At 52.7% G+C, this 17,681-nt stretch overlaps 3 protein-coding genes across 3 annotated transcripts; all 3 read right to left on the bottom strand.

The window, feature by feature from the left end:
* Positions 1 to 974: 974 nt before the first annotated feature.
* LOC136524737 (uncharacterized) lies at positions 975 to 2,918 on the bottom strand. The gene is made up of 2 exons (XM_066517995.1): positions 2,394 to 2,918; positions 975 to 1,454 (listed from the first exon to the last, which is right to left on the bottom strand). The coding sequence occupies exons 1-2, from the start codon at positions 2,916 to 2,918 to the stop codon at positions 975 to 977; spliced, it is 1,005 nt and encodes a 334-aa protein (XP_066374092.1).
* A 2,238-nt stretch (positions 2,919 to 5,156) lies between these two features.
* On the bottom strand, positions 5,157 to 6,108 carry LOC136520168 (uncharacterized). Its single transcript, XM_066513600.1, has one exon. It carries the CDS (start codon positions 6,063 to 6,065, stop codon positions 5,157 to 5,159), a length of 909 nt encoding a protein of 302 aa, XP_066369697.1. The 5' UTR covers positions 6,066 to 6,108.
* A 10,546-nt stretch (positions 6,109 to 16,654) lies between these two features.
* On the bottom strand, positions 16,655 to 16,987 carry LOC136524736 (large ribosomal subunit protein uL2x-like). The gene has a single exon (XM_066517993.1). The coding sequence runs from the start codon at positions 16,985 to 16,987 to the stop codon at positions 16,655 to 16,657; it is 333 nt and encodes a 110-aa protein (XP_066374090.1).
* Positions 16,988 to 17,681: the final 694 nt, after the last annotated feature.

Here is a 17,681-nt window from a genome sequence, read left to right as displayed (position 1 = left end):
GCAGTAGTGAATGTCGATCCTCGAGCTGCCCCTATGACCCTCAAGCGATCCAGACGTACTAGCCCTTTAGGGGTGTGACCGATCTTATGTTAATAAGATGGTTTCATCTTTGTTTTTCCCTTTAACTCTAAACAAGCAATCTCGAGCGACAGCTGATTAAGATCCTTGGGGTGTAACTTAGTCATTCAAATTTAAGTCCTCGATTTTACGTGATACTAGATTTATTTTTTGATTTAATGATGCTATTGTTCTGAGTGGAAAGTGATGTGCTCGTTCATAGCGACGAGTGTTTCAGAAAAGAACGTACACTCTCCAATATGTGATGGCCGTAGGCTAATGGGAATGTCCGATTGACCGGCCCGCAATTTGGCAAACGATTGAATGGGCTTTTGAGAGGAGGTTAGGGCCTGTCATGGCCCAAGGGCCCAAATACAACATACACTAATTTGGGCCGCCAAGCCGAGATGTATTCTCCTTTGTTTTGTTTTGGCTGCGTTAGCTATTTCTCTCCTGTTGCTAAAAAAAAAGCTATTTCTCTCCTGAGTCTTAAAAGAAAAAATCTATGTGTCTCCTTGCTCACCCCATGTGCAGGTTTCAACTGCTAGCTCCCTCCCATGTCCCAGTCCCAGGCCAGGACTGCAAGACTGCAACACGGTTCATAGAGCGAACAGAGTAACAGAGCAAAACATATCACTTGTTCAAAAAAAATTTTAAAAAATATGGCAATAGCAGTGTTGCTTGGTGCATGGAGACTTGGACAGCGTGTCATTGTAACTGCGCACGTTTTTTTTCTCGAATACGCGAAAGATTTGTGTATCATTGTAATTAAGAAAAAGAGTTTAACCATACACACGACATGCTTCTAATGAGCGCCCTAGGAGGTCTTACAGTTGTGACTGGACCTTCATGGCAGACTGTTTCGAACTTCGATATTATATAAAAGTAAACCACCGAACTAAGAGCAGCGCAGAAACCTACGGTCTCTGCTCCTGGCCGCACGACCCTGCTTCGTCATCTGAGAAGAGTTTTCTACTAGTCCTAGCATTGGTCACCGGGAACAACTCGTCTAGAGCTTCCACTTTGCTCGACGTCAAGTTCCCTGCAAATAAGTCGTCGTATGCTCGCTTGGACACGGATGAAATTGAAGCTGCCGGTGGTGCAAAGTCCATCCTCTGCATGAGGAGCACCTCGCCCCGCTTGGAGGTCGGAATATGCGCCAACGGCTGAGCGGCAATCCATCTGCTCCTTTTTGGTAGGGGTTGCCTTGTGGTTGCCATCTGCTGCCTTGGTGGGCTGGCGATCAAAGGCGACATTCGCTTGAGTTGCACCTCCTCAGTGAACCGAGCGAGACGCGGGCCAACTTCACGTGGCATGGGCGTCACGTCGCTAGGGGTGGTGCAGCCATCTGCGACGCCGGGTGGTCTCGCCCGTGGTGGCATGAGCTGTGGCGGCCCCTGCACCGACAACATCAGAGATAAGTCTGTAGTCCACTGAGCAGCCGTCGCGTGGAGAACAGGTGTCCACCAGTGGTGCTTCAACCTCCTGAGGGGCTGCCGTCTGAGTAGGCAGGCACTCAGGTGTTGCTGCTCTCATTGGCCGGCTCACGACAAACGAGGCGGTAAGCTCCTCCAACATCGGGTCGAACGAGACGACCCATGCGGGAGGTCCTGCGCTCCCACACAACGCCAATGCCAGCGGATCTAGCTCAAGGAAGCAAAGTGTAGCACCAGAAGACGAGGCGTTGTCGGCAGGCGCACCCCTGCTAATGTCCCCCGCCGGCTTACGCTGGTGGGGTCAGCGGTGTCGTCGTCGGCAGGTGCCATCGGCACCCCCCATGGCCTCAAGCGCGGCCCCATCCGAGCTCGGACCGCCGAGTGGCTGGGAGGCCGAAGGGTCGCCACGAGTAGAGTGCCATGGCAGGTTGCCACCCTTCGTCGCTGACTTCGTAGACTAGGGCCGCCTGCAGTCCTTGGCGAGGTGGTGGTAGCGTGGCAGCGTAGGCAACGTCGTGGCAACCGACAAGTTGCGACACGGTGCGAGTAGGACAGACAGTTAAAACATCTGTCGTGAAGCTCTGCGGGGATCCTTTGAGCCTGCGGGAGCTGTTTTTGGCGATGCTCAACCGAGGCAATCGCAGGTTGCATCTCCTGCCGTGGGAAGACCTCCCACCACCCATCGGCGTTGGGGGCAGAGACCCTTCTGCGGCGACCAAGTCATTGGCGGACAGGGATACGACCATCCAATGGCCGAGCAGTCAGGCCGTGCACCAGTTGGGGGCACGGTCGGCTGCGTCTCCTCTGTCTTCGCCCCGGTCCCGGCCGTCCAGTGTCCACGACGCCATGGCCCCGAGTCATGACTGGACGAGCTTGGGCGCGAGGCGGGGACACATCTACCGGCTTTGCCGGGCGATGAACGGCGTCAAAGTAGGTTGTAGGGTTGTCGTCGTCGGACTCCTCGCCGTCGTCGTCCACCCAGCGACGGCTCTTCGTGCACCCACCGGAGGAACAACCAGGGTGGAAAGGCATCGTGTCGGGTGAGAGGGTGAAGGAGCTTCCAGCGCCGTCGAGGCCGCCCAGAGGCGGGTACGAGCAACTGGCCATCAGATCCGCATGCGGGTCGGCCGTGGCGGCCAACGCCGACGCTGCCGCCGGCGAGGCTAGAGGCAGCGGTGGGGACTCACTCGGCAGTGGCTGGACAGCTGGCCCACGAGCGCCATGTGCGTCGACGTCAGCGTGAGTGCCCAGGGCAGCATCCGGTGGTGGCGGGGAGGCAGCCTCCGTCGGCCGCGGTGAGGGCGTTGATGGAGCCCGCGGAGCCGCCTCAACGCCGGATCCGGCGGGGCTGGCCTCGGTGGCGGCCGCGGCGGCGGCGCCCGACGTCGGCGGCGGTGCGGCCCATGAGGGAGCACGTGGAGGCATCCCAGCGTCGGATCCGGCGGGTGCGGGCCCAACGACGGCCCCGCGCGGCGGCTTCCGTTGTTGAAGGCGGCGCGGGCGAGCCTAGGCGACAGGGACTGGCCGCTGGCGGTGGGCGAGCCCAAGGGTGGCCGTCTGCCGGCAGCGGGTCGAGTTCGCCAGCCGCGCACGAACGGGAGACGGCGCCGGCGTTGGTGTGGAGGCAGCCGCCCGGCAGGCCGTCTGCAGCGTCCTCGACGGCGGGATCTGGCGTGGGCGGCCTGTGGGAGGCAGCTGATGGCGGCAGAGAGGTAGTCGATGGCGTTGGCCGGGAGCTCGACGCGGATGGGGGGGGGCGGCTCTCGCGCGCGCTCACGGGGGTGGGGAAAAGGAGGAGGAGGTAGGGAGGGGAGGCAACCAGCGGTGGCGGCGGGCAAGGGGCCAGAGGAGTCAGGGGCTAGGGTTGGGGGCATGCCTCACAGAATGATGTTTTTCGTGGAAGCTTATTACCTCCAAGAAGGAGAAAATTGACTTGCGCACGTTTCACACCGTATGAATGCTTGACTACTCGTATTGTACTGTATTTTTGTATGCGCCTGTGGAAGCGGAAGCAGCGTAGCCTCACGCACAGATTGATCTACAATTCTATATGCACGCATGCACGCAGTCCAGGATGTAACAATGGGTGCAGGACATATTCTCCCTGCGCCCCAAAATAAGTATATCACTATAATATTAGCAACATTTATATCTTATTATAAAAATAGATTCAATAAATTATCTAATAATATTAATTATGTATTATAAATATTAATATTTTTAAAAAATATTTGGTCAAAGTTAAAATCATTTGCCTCCTCAGAAAGCGAGAACGGCACTTATTTTGGGACGGATGGAGTAATATATATATAATTGTCGTTTGCATGATAAGCTTCCTGCTAATTAAGGAGCTTAACCTAGGACGGAGCTGTCCCTAGAACTTCTGAAGAGTTTAGAGAGAAACACAAAGACTGGCCTGCATAAGTTTACAGGCCCAAGTGGTTTACGTCTTTGGGAGGATAAATGGTTGGTTAACTTTTTCCTCAAAAATCATATATATCCATCTCATATAACATTACTAGGAAGAATCATGCTATAGTGTGACATGTCTTTAGTTCTGTACCCCTCAATATTGATCTCCTTTCGTAGGTCTCTAATGGGAGATAAGTCAACTAAATGGAATGGGCTAGTTGTGAAAGTTGCGTTTGTACGACTTGATGACCAACAAGATTCTTTGAAATGGGGTGCTACCAAAAATGGTCTTTTCAATGATGCCTCCAAATTATGAATCAAAATTTGATGCCTCCAAATGAATTCATGTGAAAACTTAATTAAGATCTTTACCTGGTTCTTAAATAAATGTGTTATTTTAATCAAGGACAATTTAATCAAAAGACGTTGGAAAGTTAGCGAAAATTGTTGTTTCGATAACAAGGAAACTATCCAACATTTATTTTGGACTACCATGTCTCTATATTCATTTGGAGAGCACCTCAAGTCTCGCTTTTGGCTTACAACTGCCACATAATGTAGCTAATTTATTTGGGGATTGCCTGCAAACAATAGCGCTAATAAAGTCGCGTCTCCAAATTTGGGTGGGGTGAGTGCAATATGCTGGTCTATTTGGTTGAGTAGAAATGATGTTGTATTTGACAAAAAAAAGAATTTATTCTTTTCAAAGTTTTTGGACCCAATTACAAAATAAGAGTGTTAGGCCAATTATGAAGTGAAGTTGGGCCATGAATATTTTTGCCAATCATGGGTGGTTGCCTTCTAATAGCCTCAATGCTTAGGTTTTTGTTGTTTGAATTTGTGCTTTGTGCTCAAAATATTGTCTATTTTTAGTTTTTTTTTGTTGGTCAAAGGCTGAAATTTCAATTTTTGTTTGGCTGAGTGCACAACTTATGCGAGGCCGAATTAAAGATTATTCCTTTTTGTAAAATAGTGTAGTGGCTATATGAAACACAGAGTATTTTGCGTAAGCATTGATCAATACTCTTTATTTTGCCAAAAAAAGAACCCAATGTTATTAATGTCTCACCGCTGTAATCACGTACAGTACAAGCACGTTTTGCATTGGCTCGTGCATGAACACTGATGATCGCAGCCTAAAAAATACTAACCTCTTAATAATAATCATACAACTTTATTTGGTTTTGTTCAGGTCGTGTGCACTGTGCAGCATGATGCATCAACCTTAATTCATTTCACACCAAGCTGTAACTAAAATGTTGGCGTGTGAATGTTGAGCAAGGAAACCCTGGTCTGCACGAGGCTCCTGAACACCTTCTCGCTCTCGCTCTCGCTCTCGCTCTCGCTCTCCCGCTCCCTCACGCACTGCTCCAGCTCCTGCAGCTTCTCCAGCGCCGCGCCCTCCCGCCGCGCCTCACCGTCACCCACCGTCCTCTGCTTGCTCCTGGACAGCGGCGGCAGCCTGCTCTTCTTGGGCGAAGACGAGGCCGGCGACGCCAGCGCCGCCGCGGCGTCAGCAACGGCGCCGACCTCGAGGAACACGGCCGCGGCGGCCGCCGCGGTATCCTTTACGGCCTCGGCGAACGCCCTCGCGACCTCGGCCTCCGCGTGCGCGCCGCCGCCCATGCCGCCGCCGGCGGTGGCGGTGGCAACAGCAGGGCGCGCGCACTTGGCAGCCTCGCGTGCCACGGCGGCGGCGAGCTGCTCGAGCTCCCTCCCGGCCTGCCGCTGCGCGCGCGCGGCCGAGGCCAGCTTGGTGCCGTCGCGCCTGCGCACGGCGGCGCGGAGCTCGGCCGCGTGCTGCCGGAGCGACACCAGCGCCGCCAGGAACGTGCCGAAGGCGTCGGCCAGGACGAGGAAGCCGTCCAGCAGTCCATCGGAGTCGGCGGTGCCGGCGGCGCGGGACAAAGCGGCCTGCGCCAGCGGGAGGCGCAGCAGCTCGTCCAGCACGCAGAGGAGCGCGCGCACGTGCGCCAGTGATAGCGGGAACTTGGGCCCCGGGTTGGACGTCCACGACCGCAGCGCCAGGAGCTGGTCGTCCATGTCCGCCAGCAGCGGGTGCGTGTGGCACGGCACGCTCGCCGACCGCACGTGCCAAGCCACTGCTAGCGGCCTAGCCGAGCTCGCCGCCGGCAGCACGGTCTTCGTCGTCGGCGCCATTGATATCGCCGTCGTCGTCTCTATGTTCGTGCGTCTTGATGACTTCGCTAGCTGTGTGATCGGTGTCGGTGGGCGTGACGATGGAAGTGGAACTGATGGATCGGTCGAGCTCGACGACAAGCCAAAGTGTGTCTGTGCGGCGTGTATATATATATCGAAGAGGAGAGGACGAGGAAGACGACGTCGAGAGGAAGGCCGACGACGAGGTAGCTATCTGGAGCTGTTGGGTTGTCGCGGTGCTTGTCACTGTTTGAAAAGCCATGCACACGGCAGCAGCTGAGCTGAGCAGAGGTAGCCGGATGCCCGGATGGATCACCGACGAAGTTTCTATGAAGTGGACGCTTCACATGCACACGCTCGCACGCTGACTGCAGGCACAGCCTCACAGTCACAGTCACGGGACAGCCAGCTCTTGAAAGCTGTGCAAGTACGCGGCGTGTGGAGTTCACCGCATGCATGCCCGCCACGCACGACGCCACGTGCTATTATGAACCAGTGGCCGAGATCACACGTCTCAATCTCATCGATCGATGCTTTGGAACACGGAGCACGGGAATTTGCTTGTTCAGGGCAGTCACAGTACTAGAAACTATACGTATACATATTAGGGGTGTTTGGTTTCATGGACTAAATTTTAGTCCATGTCACATCGGACATTCGGATGCTATTTAGGAGAACTAAATATGAGTTAATTATAAAACTAATTACATAGATGGAGACTAATTTACGAGACGAATTTATTAAGCCTAATTAATCCGCCATTAACACATATTTACTGTAGCACCACATTGTCAGATCATGGACTAATTAGGCTTAAAAAATTCGTCTCGCAAATTAGCCACAATCTGTGCAATTAGTTATTTTTTCGTCTATATTTAATACTTCATACATGTGTCCAAACATCCGATGGGACAGGGACTAAAATTTTCCTGTAGGAACCAAACACCCCCTTAATTTCTACGAACACTGCGTATAAAAATCATGGTCTCAATGGATAGTTTTTATAGTACAATTTTCTATCCAATCACATACATTCTCTATCTATTCTCTACCAATCACATTCCTTCATGTCTTGGTTCTCATGTAGACATGATTTCTAACTTAGACCTGGTTTCTATGATTTTTGGTCTCTCTTCAATAACTATCTTGCCACATCAGCAAAACACTTAGGTGACAGTATAATTAATGTCTATAGAAACTATGATAATTTCTGCATTGAAAGTACCATTGCGCGCGTATCCTGCAGTTGTGACAGCTCAACCGATCGATGTTTAGACCCCCTATCGTACGTGTGAACTTGCTTCTTAATAATCACGGTGGAGTAGACTCTTATCAAAATATATATTCAGTCTGTTTGTTCGCTGGTTGATTTCAGCCAGGGCTTATCAGTCATGATACAATATTTTTTTCTCACAATAAACTAGCACTAATCAGACTTATCAGCCTAGAAATCAACCATCGAACAGGCTGATTGTGTACGTATATACAGATCAGAGTAGAGTAGACTCTGCTAGCTAGTCTAAGTCTAGATTGGTTTTGGTGTCCAGATTCCAAATGTCTCTCATCCTGCATGCACGCGATGCCATCGACGACAAATGTTACTATTTTTATTAGCTGTAACCCTGATGCACACGCGGTTAAGCGCGCCAGAGGCCGATCGAGTCAATAGATGGATATATGTAGCCGTTATTTTGCCCGTTTTGATATACTGTTTATTAATCGGAGGGGACACATCATGTAAGTTTAATTCCACGTTCTTTGAAAACTGAAAATTTACTAGCTCTGAAGACACTGTTTGAACACTGAGAACTAAGGCGTCCATGCATTAATTTGACTGTATTGATTCGCAACTAGGGCAGTGTGCGGCTGAGCTACAAGCTGACTTATTCGGTTTCTTTTTTCAGTCAGTCGGAGCAGTGTTTTTCTCTCACAATGTTTCAGCATGAACAGTGTTTTTCAGCATGAACAGTGAAAATTCATACTAGCCGAACACTGCTCTAGGTGAGTCTGAGACTCGCCTCTCACTTAACACTTACTCCATATTATATTTCTTAGTTCAAACACCCAGTTTCAAATGTTCGAAGAAATGGTTGGTTTTCTTTTTATGAGTAATATAGTGTACCAAGGTGAGTGGGGAGCACAAGGTTCCCTCTTTCACCTTAATTTAACTCTATGTAAAAGAACCAACTCCAATCCAAGACCAGTATAAGTATGTCAACCAATTCTACATTTCTTTTATACGTTTGTTTTTTGGAAAGCATGTTTTGCTTTTTTTAACGTGGGTGGGCAAGGGCTCAAAATTTCGTGATATTTTATCCTAACAGTGACCTCGGATAAATGTATATGCAAGTAATTTCGTTTTTCATTCAGATAAGATTTTCAAATTTTAGTTAAAGTATCACAATTTTTTAAAAATCCTAATCGAACTCTAAATGTATACGCAAGTAATTTCGTTTTTCATTCAGATATTCGTTTCTACCCCCCCCCCACCCCCACAAAACCACCTCCGGTATTAGGCCGAAGTAGAGAAGATGTTTTGAGCACGGTTGCATTGTGGCAGTGAAAGGACCTAGGATGCCGCCTAGAGGGCGTGAATAGGCGTTTCTGAAAATTAACACCTTTAAATGCGGAAATAATTAGTAAAGGGAGTTTCCAAAATTGAAACTTCAAATAAAGAGTAATATCACCCCTCACAAGTTAGACACAGGGCATAAAAGGTATAAAGAATATATGTAGAAGCTACAACCCTGCAACACAAAGTTAGAATAGAGAATAAATATTTTCAGCACAGGTAGGAAATACCGGACGTGTCCGGTACACACGATTTCTACAGAGCAGCCCCAAACTTGCTCCTTTCGATTTCTATCTTCAAATCAAACTGCAGGTATCTATTGGAGATGACAATATACACAAAGAACCTGCACAAGAGCTAGAGCAACATAAATATCGAATGAAATATGAATTGAGACACAATATTTGTTTTACCGAAGTTCGGACTCGTTCAAGTCCTACTCTCCGTTGAGGGGGCTGCGGGCGACCCAGCGAAGGTCAGCCCTAAAGGGTACCACGAAGGTCACTCTAGCCGGAGTCTTTTCCAACTCCTTTTCCTCCTTCCACTAGTTGTGTCGGTGTTTTGTACGAGCACCGGCAAGTAAATTTATAGTAATGCGCGTTAGGCTCGGATGGTGCGCTAAAGGACACAAGATTTATATTGGTTCGGGTTGAATGTCCCTACGTCCAGTTTGTTGCTGCTCGTGTTATTAGCACCGTGAACAGTCTGTAGTAAGGGGTACAAAAGATCGAGAGAGGGACTGGTCCCAAGTCTCTGATGGAAGGGTTGAAAGGAGGTCAAGAGCTTCGTAGCAGCTTGACTATGTGTATGTGAGTCTTCTTGTTCGGTTCAAAGTCCGTCCCTTTGATGGAGGAAGCGCATCCCCTTTTATAGAGGAAGGGGCTGTCTTTTACAAGGGTGAGGGTTTAGGATGTGTACTCTACTTAGTCTTGTGGCTCACGTCTACCTGGCCTGATTCTTCATTCCAATGATTATGAAAGAAGATAAGCGCCTACAATACTGTCGATGTCTCTGTATAATGTCATGTTGATTACAGAATGCTGCCCTGCGCAGGGTATGGGATGTAGTACAGTGGTTTTGACTTATTAGCCTCTCCCAGCCTTGCTCCGCACGCCTTCTGGTTCCTGTGAGTCTTCGTCGGAGGGACGAGGGGTCGGGGTCCGGAGTAACACCGTGGTCAAGGCCTTCTGACTTGGTGGACCTGAGGGGTCGGGAAGCGGGCGCCGCTCCCTTGGGTCCATAGCGTGGTGACAGAATATCCGTCGTTCGTGGAGATAGCAAATCCTTTTCTGGAGCGTAGCGGTTGTCGTATATCTTCGTCGGGTTCCGTGTCCCAGGGCTAAAGGCGGCACCTACAACTCTACAGGGCGAGGAGCACGCACCTGTAAAGCCTTTCGGGCTCTGCGGCGCCCAGAAGGGTCTAAAGCTCCTGTCCCGTCATTCCCTGGCAGTACTTTTCCTGCCAGGGCGTAGGGTATGGTCCTTGGAGCCATGGTTGACCCGAACGTCCTGTCTTTGCCCTATACCTATCATCTTGTGGGAACGGGGAGAAGTTGTCAGGCAAGATGAATCCAGTCTTTAGATATGGGGCAGGGTGAGGCTCGTTCCTTGTCGTCGGGCGAAATGGAGACCAGTCCCTATCTCTCGGGCGAGGTGGAATCTATCCCTCAGCCCTCGGGCGAGACCGAGCCCGCCCTAAAGGTGTCGGGCGAGACGGAGACTAGCCCTGAGCCCTCGGGCGAGGCAGAGCCACCACAAAGGCGTTAGGTGAGACGGAGTCTATCCCTCGGCCCTCGGGCGAGACCGAGCCTGCCCCAAAGGCGTCGGGCGAGACGGAACCAAACTCCTGTCATTCGAACAAGGGACGAAACGGTGCTCTTATGTGTCCAAAAGTTTTTAACGTTCGGTGGTTATTGGTTCCACCTTCTAGGGTACCCCGGTATTAGGTCCCCGACAGTAGCCCCTGAGCCTCTAGATGATTCGAGCAGAACCGCCTAGAGGGTGTTTTTTGATTTCATCGAAGTTACTTTGCCGATGGGTGCGCGCGAGCGCACCCGATGGGTGTAGCCCCCGAGCCCCTGGGTGATTCGAGTAGAGTCGCCCGGGGGGTTGTATTGGTCCCTTCGCGGGTAAGGCTAAAGGACTTAGTTTTTCGTTAACTAGATGTTTTTCCGAGGGGGTCGTGGTATCCCGTTCGCGGGGATTTTATTCAGGGCTGACCTAGCCGGGGCTCGACCATGGATCGAGACCTCCGTAATGCTTGCGCCCTTGATTTTGGATTATTCGTGGACCCGTCCCTAGTTGGGCCAATTGCCAAGTTTTTGGGCCTTAGGTGGGCCAAAGAGAGAAAAGGTCTTCGTGGCTTGCGTTTCCCAGGTGGGTAGAGAGTCCGGATTCGCCTGGGGAAGGCGAACCGTCCGCCGTGATTTTTGGGTAGGAGGATAGGGACTGCGGGCGCGTGTCCTACGACGTGACGCGGTGGTGCGCGTGGCAAGCCCAGAGATCAAGGCGGACGGTTGCCCTTCTCGCGTCCGTCACCTCTATAAAACCACGGGGTTCGCCCCCAAGGTTCCGTATTTCGCTCCCCTGCCTTTGTGTTCTGAAACATCCACCGCCAATCGCCCCAGCCTCCTGCGCCCGCATCGCCACCGTCGACCGGCTTGCGTTCGTGTTGCAGCCGCCGTCAAGCTCGCGCCTGCCCTTCTCCCCAATCGCTTTAATGGAGTTGTGGGGCAGATCTAGCATCACCTCACGGCGTTTGGAGGGCCTCGTCCGCCGTGGCCTTCTCTGCCCATTGTCCGCCGTCTAGGAGTGGCTGCTACCTGGCGACGAGGATGAGCCGGTGCCGCCTGAAGGGTATGTCGTCTCTTTCACCATCTTCCATGAGCGGGGATTCGCGGTACCCACGCATAGATTCCTTCGGGGGCTGCTGGATTATTATGAGGTGGAGCTGCAGCATCTAACCCCGAATGGGGTTCAGCATATGGCGGCGTTTGTTGCCCTGTGCGAGGGTTTCCTAGGGATCGATCCCCACTTTGATCTGTGGTGGTATTTATTTACCATTAGTTTGTCGAAGAAGAAGGTTGGGGGGAAGGATGTGAGCGTGCCGATGGGATGTGCCAGCGTTCATCTACGCCATAACCGGTCGAAGGGTTACCCGTCCATGCGTCTGGCAACCTCCAACAAGGGATGGCACTCGTAATGATTTTATGTCAGGGATGATGTGAGTGCCACCCTGCCGAGGTATACCGGGCGCCTTATTGAAAAGGCTCTAGAGTTGTGGGCTTGGGGCATCCAGTACAAAGACAAGAAACACCTCGCCGATCTTCTTTCCGCCCTCCAAGCCCTGAAGGAACGGGGCGTAAAGGGGACAGGGATTATCGGCGCCTATCATGCGAGGAGGGTGGCGCCACTGATGGCGCGCGTGCTTCCCCTGCATCAGATGATACCTGGGATGTCGTTCGAGGGGACGGTGCTCGTTGATGAGGCGCTCCCCTTCTCAGAAGTGGCGCAGCGCATTAAGGAGGAGACGGAGCCGACGAAGGATTCCACAGGCAGCGTCCTCGACATTGTGTATCCGGTGCCCGGACATCCCCCAATGCGGCCGGAACCTGGGTTCCTTGAATTTGTAAGCCCTCTTCTCCCGTGCTCTCTCTTTTTTCTAAATCTCCATTTTTTATACTTGCTTTTGCGACATTGGGACCAGCCGAGGGGGCTAGTCTTCAAAGATAGTCCGGTTTCGCTGTCAATGGACAAGGCCGTGGCGGCGGTGAATCGACTCGTGGCCGAGCGGGACAAGAAAGCAAGGGAGCAGAAGAAGAAGGCGAAACGACTGAAGCAGGAGGCACGGGATCAGGGAGAGGACGTGAGCAGTGATGACGACGATGACGATGATGATGATGACAATGAGGTAGTCGTCGACGTGGATTGGGGCGTCCTGGAGGACGAGGACACGCTGACGAGTGCCCACCCGTCCATGCTGGGACCCTTCCCATTCCACGCGGAGGGAAGTGGGTCGGTGGAGGCCGGAGAGTCCGCCGCTTCGCACGGCGTGCCGGTCGAGGATCGGTGGATGGGGGAAGGTGGGCCTGCTGCTACCGACCCCATGGTGATGGTGGAGGGGGGTGGCTCTGGTGCCGCGCCCCATGAGACGATGGAGGGGAGCGGCTCTGGTGCCGCGCCCCACGAGGTGAGCCCCCCTGCCCCAGAGCAGGGGGCAGGCTCGAAACAGTCCTGCCCAGACGAGTCGGGGCAGGGATCTGGGGATCCGTCCCCAAAACGCTTCCGCCGGCCGAGGACGTCAACGTGAGCTGCTGATCCCATTCTTGACACCCTCATTTTATTTTTATTTCTATTCTATTTTAAGCTAATGGTTATTACCTTTGTGTAGGTTCTTGCGGACGGGTCACCCCCTGGGGCTAGCGCCTAAGAAGAGTCTCGCCATTCAAGCGGGACAGATGACGTCGCCTGGCGTCACCCCTGTTTCGGGCAAGAGTGGTGCCGACATTGGGTCTGCGTTGGCCAACCCGATGGCGTCTGTGGTGGCACCCACGCCCACGGAGGTTACCGAGCAGGCGGCTTCCTCCATGGCAGATGTGGTACAGCCGGCCGAGGGCCGCATACCACCGGTGGAGGTGGTCGTGACCGCGCCAAGCCAGGATTAGCCGGGTGCGGCCGTGGTGGCGCTCGAGGGCGTAGTGCAATCCGCGCCACCGGGGGCCCAGGTGGATCCGCCCGTGGCACTCGAAGCGGCCCAGATGGAAGAGGGTCTAGTCGGAGGGTCCTCGAGCACGGCGGTGGTGCCGCATAGGGTCAGGAGGGAGCCGCCCCCGGCCCCTTTGTTGGGAGGAAGCTGCTCCCCCGCGCGGGGGGAGCCGCCGCTTCAGTGGATGGCCGCTCAGGACCCAACGTTAGCTCTTTTCTTGCTCGATGATCATTCCGAGAGCATGGAGCAGGAGGGTCTTGACATTGGAATTTCGACCATGCTGGAGGCCCTAGACCAGGCTAGAGGAGCCCTGCGTGAAATTGTTGTTCCTACTACACAGGTATTCGCTTGATTTTCTTCTTTCTTCGCATGTTTTTGTGTTTTCGCATTTCTGATACCAGTCTTCTTCCTCTTTAGGTTCTTGTTGCTCGTAGCCAGCATAAATCCTGATTCCTCCGCGAGTAGAAGGCGGAGTGGGATCGCCTCTCCGAGGAGGCCCGGCTGCGAGCAGATATGGCCGCACAGCTTGCTGCCACCCAGGAGCGGGAGGCCCAGGCGCGTCAAGATGCGGAGGAGGCCCATGGGATGTTCAAGGATTTGTCGGCGAGGTCCAAGCTAGATGGGGAGGAGATCGCCAGGCTCCAAAAGGAGCGAGACGAGCTGCTACAGAGGAATGCCGCGACTAATGAGAAGGCCGGCGAAGTCCTAAAGGAGCTGGAGATGGAGCGGGACCTCCGGCGGAAGGCCGAGAGTAGGGCCATGGCCCTTCAGCAGAAGGTGGACGAGGACATCGAGGTGGTCCGCTCTCTCCGGGCGGAGCTCGGTGACGCGGTGAGCCGAAGGTTGAGCGCCGAAAACGTCTCCGTCAAGCTGGAAAAAGAGGTTGCCCATGCACGAAGGACCCTTTAGGTTGAAAGCGATGAGCACGATCTTCTGCAAGCTACGGTCGGGGTGGTCCTTAATTCCCTGAAGGTGGTGGAGCCGGTGGAGACCAGCCCGCTCGCTACTCATGCCGCAGGTATCACGGCTCGGGTGGGCCAGCTTGAGGAGAGTGCTTTTCACGCCGGGATCACCCAGGCCTTCACCGTCGCCCATGCTCATTACGAGAAGGAAATCAACCTGAAGGTGATGAGCAAAGGTTTCCCATCCACCTATGAGGATGAAGAGCTAGAAGAAATGGAGAAGATGGTCGCTCCCCTTGTGAAAAACCTGGCGGATAGTCTGAAAGAAATGGTTCTCCCTTCGCGGAAGTAGTTAGTCAAATAATTTTGAGAACAACTTATATGTAATATGTGGACAAGCGTCGGTATTTTCGAGTCTGGACGCGGTTTCATGATTTTGCGTCGTAATTTCGTTTTGTTTGATTTTTTGCGATCTTACCAATCTGTTCCCCCGAATCTTGCCGCTGGTCTTGATGCGAGGAAATTGTTTTGAAAGAAAGAAGGGAGGTAGCCGTACCTTAACTAGCCCCTGAGTAAGGTCCGACCCCCTACATTTGCTGGGGTCGGGGGTTACTGGAGATCGCAACTGTGGTTTTGGTGACAGGGTCGACGAAGTCTTTGGATGGCATTGCAATATTCCCCGCCCTGTCTTCCAACAGAAATCCCCAACTGAGGACTCTATGGGCTCGGCAAGGTGGGGCCTTCGAACCTGTGTCCCTGTATTGATAGGCTCGAGTCCCCGGGCCTTGTCAGGGTCTAACAGGGGTTGGCCGTAATTTGTGTGTTACCTCGTCCTCGATTTTCGTAATCGGAGGGGCTGAGTAAACGACACTTGCCTCGACGGCTCGAGTATCGCGCTCAACGAGCTCACTAACGGGTACGTTCGTGTGGAATCTGGGTCCATCATTTGCTGATGGGGTCGACAGAGCCCTCTGGTGGCACTCCACAATTTCTTAACCCGCCTCCCGGTAGATGCCCGAGCCGTTCGATAGGCTCAGGGGGCCCGATGGCCTCTCCTCGATGAAGATTCTGTGGGTTTGGCTCGGGGTTAGAATCGAACGAGAAAAGGTTGAGACGTCCCTGTCCGCTTCTGAGCGGGTTTAGGCAGGGCCGCTGGGGCTTGTCTCAGTTATTTCTCCCTGGCTCTGTTTGGCATGAGGCGGCCTCGAGCCCTTCACGGGCCGACCTTCGAACCTCGGCCTGTGGCCGCCTATATCGAATGAGGTGATGGCCGTTTCGTGATGCGACACGAAGCGTTGGGATGTTTTGCATATGTATAATATAATTGAAATGAAGGCGGGGTCGGTAACGTTACCTTGGCGGTATGAGTGACGAAAAGCTCATACTAGATGTGTCCATGCGGGGTTCGGACCCTGATGTTTGCGATGAGGTTGGAGTAACCTGCATAAGAATCGCTATTCTTTGTTTTTCGTATCTCGGTGGCGTTCCGAGCCATTTAATTAACTTGGGCAACCTAATAGCTTCTCCTTTGGGGGAGATTCTGTAGGTAGACCCCTCCTAACCCTTCTTGAGAAGGCGGACGTCGAAGCTGGAGACGCGAGGGGTGTTGAGCATGATTTTTCTGGCGAACAGAAACACCGTAGCTACCGAGGCGTAGGGTCTGCTAGTTCGTCCAGTTTTACTCAAAGTTTTATGCCCGTATTTTGCATCCTTAGTTTCAAGTGTACGGAGGGGGTTGGGTGAGGAGGATGTCTAGATTCGTAGACATCCTCGGTAGCCCCCGAGTGATGTTTGTGTTTCTGCCGTTTTGATGGGGTCGGAAGCCCGAGAATGAATTTTAACGCGTAAAGTAAGAAGGCAGAGATGCTTATCTTTCTTTGGACGTTCGTTCGTCGTCTCTTCTGGGCCGAATGGCCGACCCAGGAGATCTAAAAGGTCCTATCGTCGGATCGTCCCGTGGTCCCGCATGGGGAGGCGAAGGGTTGTCTACCTATGTGGGTGCCTTAATTGCCGCGTCTAGAGCGGGTCAGTGGCGGGCCATACCCAGGTAGTGTTTAGTTTGACCAAGGGGGGACGCCTCGTCGACCGGGGCATGTCCCGTCAGTTCCGGCGTGTCCCCTTAGGTATCAATCAGCATTGATTTCGTATTTAAAGAGGGGAAGAGAGAGGGTTTTTCGTCCAACCTTTCGCCTTTCCTTAGCTACAGCGCCTCCTCTTTAAATAGGGAGGTGGAGGGGAGTTCTCATCCCACCTCCCCTTCTGCCTCTGAGCCGCTATCTCTCCTTCTTCTTCCTTTCCGCCGAATGCGTCCGTGTGTCGCGGCGGTTCCTGAGTGAGGAAGAGTAATGCCAGAGAGAGATAAAACTCACAAATTCACTCGTGAATCTGGAGCGTGATGTCGAGCCAGAGGTTATCCAGCGTAGATGAGATGGTGCGTGTCACCCTTGCCGAGGAGTCGCTGCTGCCGAAGGAGAAGAGACGCCGGTGGGCCTCGTACGTCGTCGACTGCGCCGTCGTTCGCTGTGCTCCTCCTTCGGCGGGAGGCGTTTCCTGCCTTTATGCCGTTGTCAGGGTGGTGGCTGGTGACGATGGCGTAGTCCTCGGATGCCCTGGCGAAGGCGTCGCCATCGGGGTCGCGGCTAACGACGATGGCGTAGTCCTCGGACGCCCCGGCGGAGGCGTTACAGATGATGGCGCCTTCGAGGATCCCACGAAGCGGCAGGATATCATTGATGGAGAGCATGGTGCGGTGACCGCAGTAGACGAGCTAGCCCGTGTACACACCACGGGCATCGCCGATGGAGAGCATGGCGCGGTGACCGTAGCAGTACTTGCAGTAGAGCTAAGCAGAGACTGTAATTGAATAACTTTGTGGGGAAGCCCCCGAGTAAACAGTCCTCTGAATTTACAAGTATATTATTCCTTTTTGTAATGAAATCACTTTGTAAGTGATGAATTTGCGCAAAAAATGAACAAATTTTCATCTTTTGCCTATGGCAAGCAATTTTTTATCTTTCTCCTTTTTGTGGAAATGATTTTAGTGCTTTCCGACCCTTCTCATGGTCTAAGTCATAAGAAACTAGGAACGTGGGCGAACTAATTCTGATTGAGCTGGTGAGCAAAGAGATTGCAGCCGCTGGGGCATGGGTGTCCCGCAGTCCTACCAGTTATATTCAGAATTGGTTCCCAAAATCTTAGCCCTTAGGACTCGTTATGAGACGAATGGAAAACTTAGGGAATTTTTGTAAATATAACAGAGGAGGTTTTTGCAAGCGTAATACTTGTATTACATATGTCATATGTTATGATCACATGCCAGCCCCTGAGTGAGGTCTGGCCCCTCGCGATTTGCAGGGGTCGGAAGTCACTAAGGATTGGGGTTTTGTTATGATAAAAACTGATAAGGAAGAGTATATGCTTATTTTAAGGATAAAAAC

This window comes from Miscanthus floridulus, chromosome 18, assembly GCF_019320115.1.
Source record: "Miscanthus floridulus cultivar M001 chromosome 18, ASM1932011v1, whole genome shotgun sequence".
Classification (NCBI taxonomy): Eukaryota; Viridiplantae; Streptophyta; class Magnoliopsida; order Poales; family Poaceae; genus Miscanthus; species Miscanthus floridulus.
This window is presented reverse-complemented; position numbering and strand designations above follow the sequence as displayed.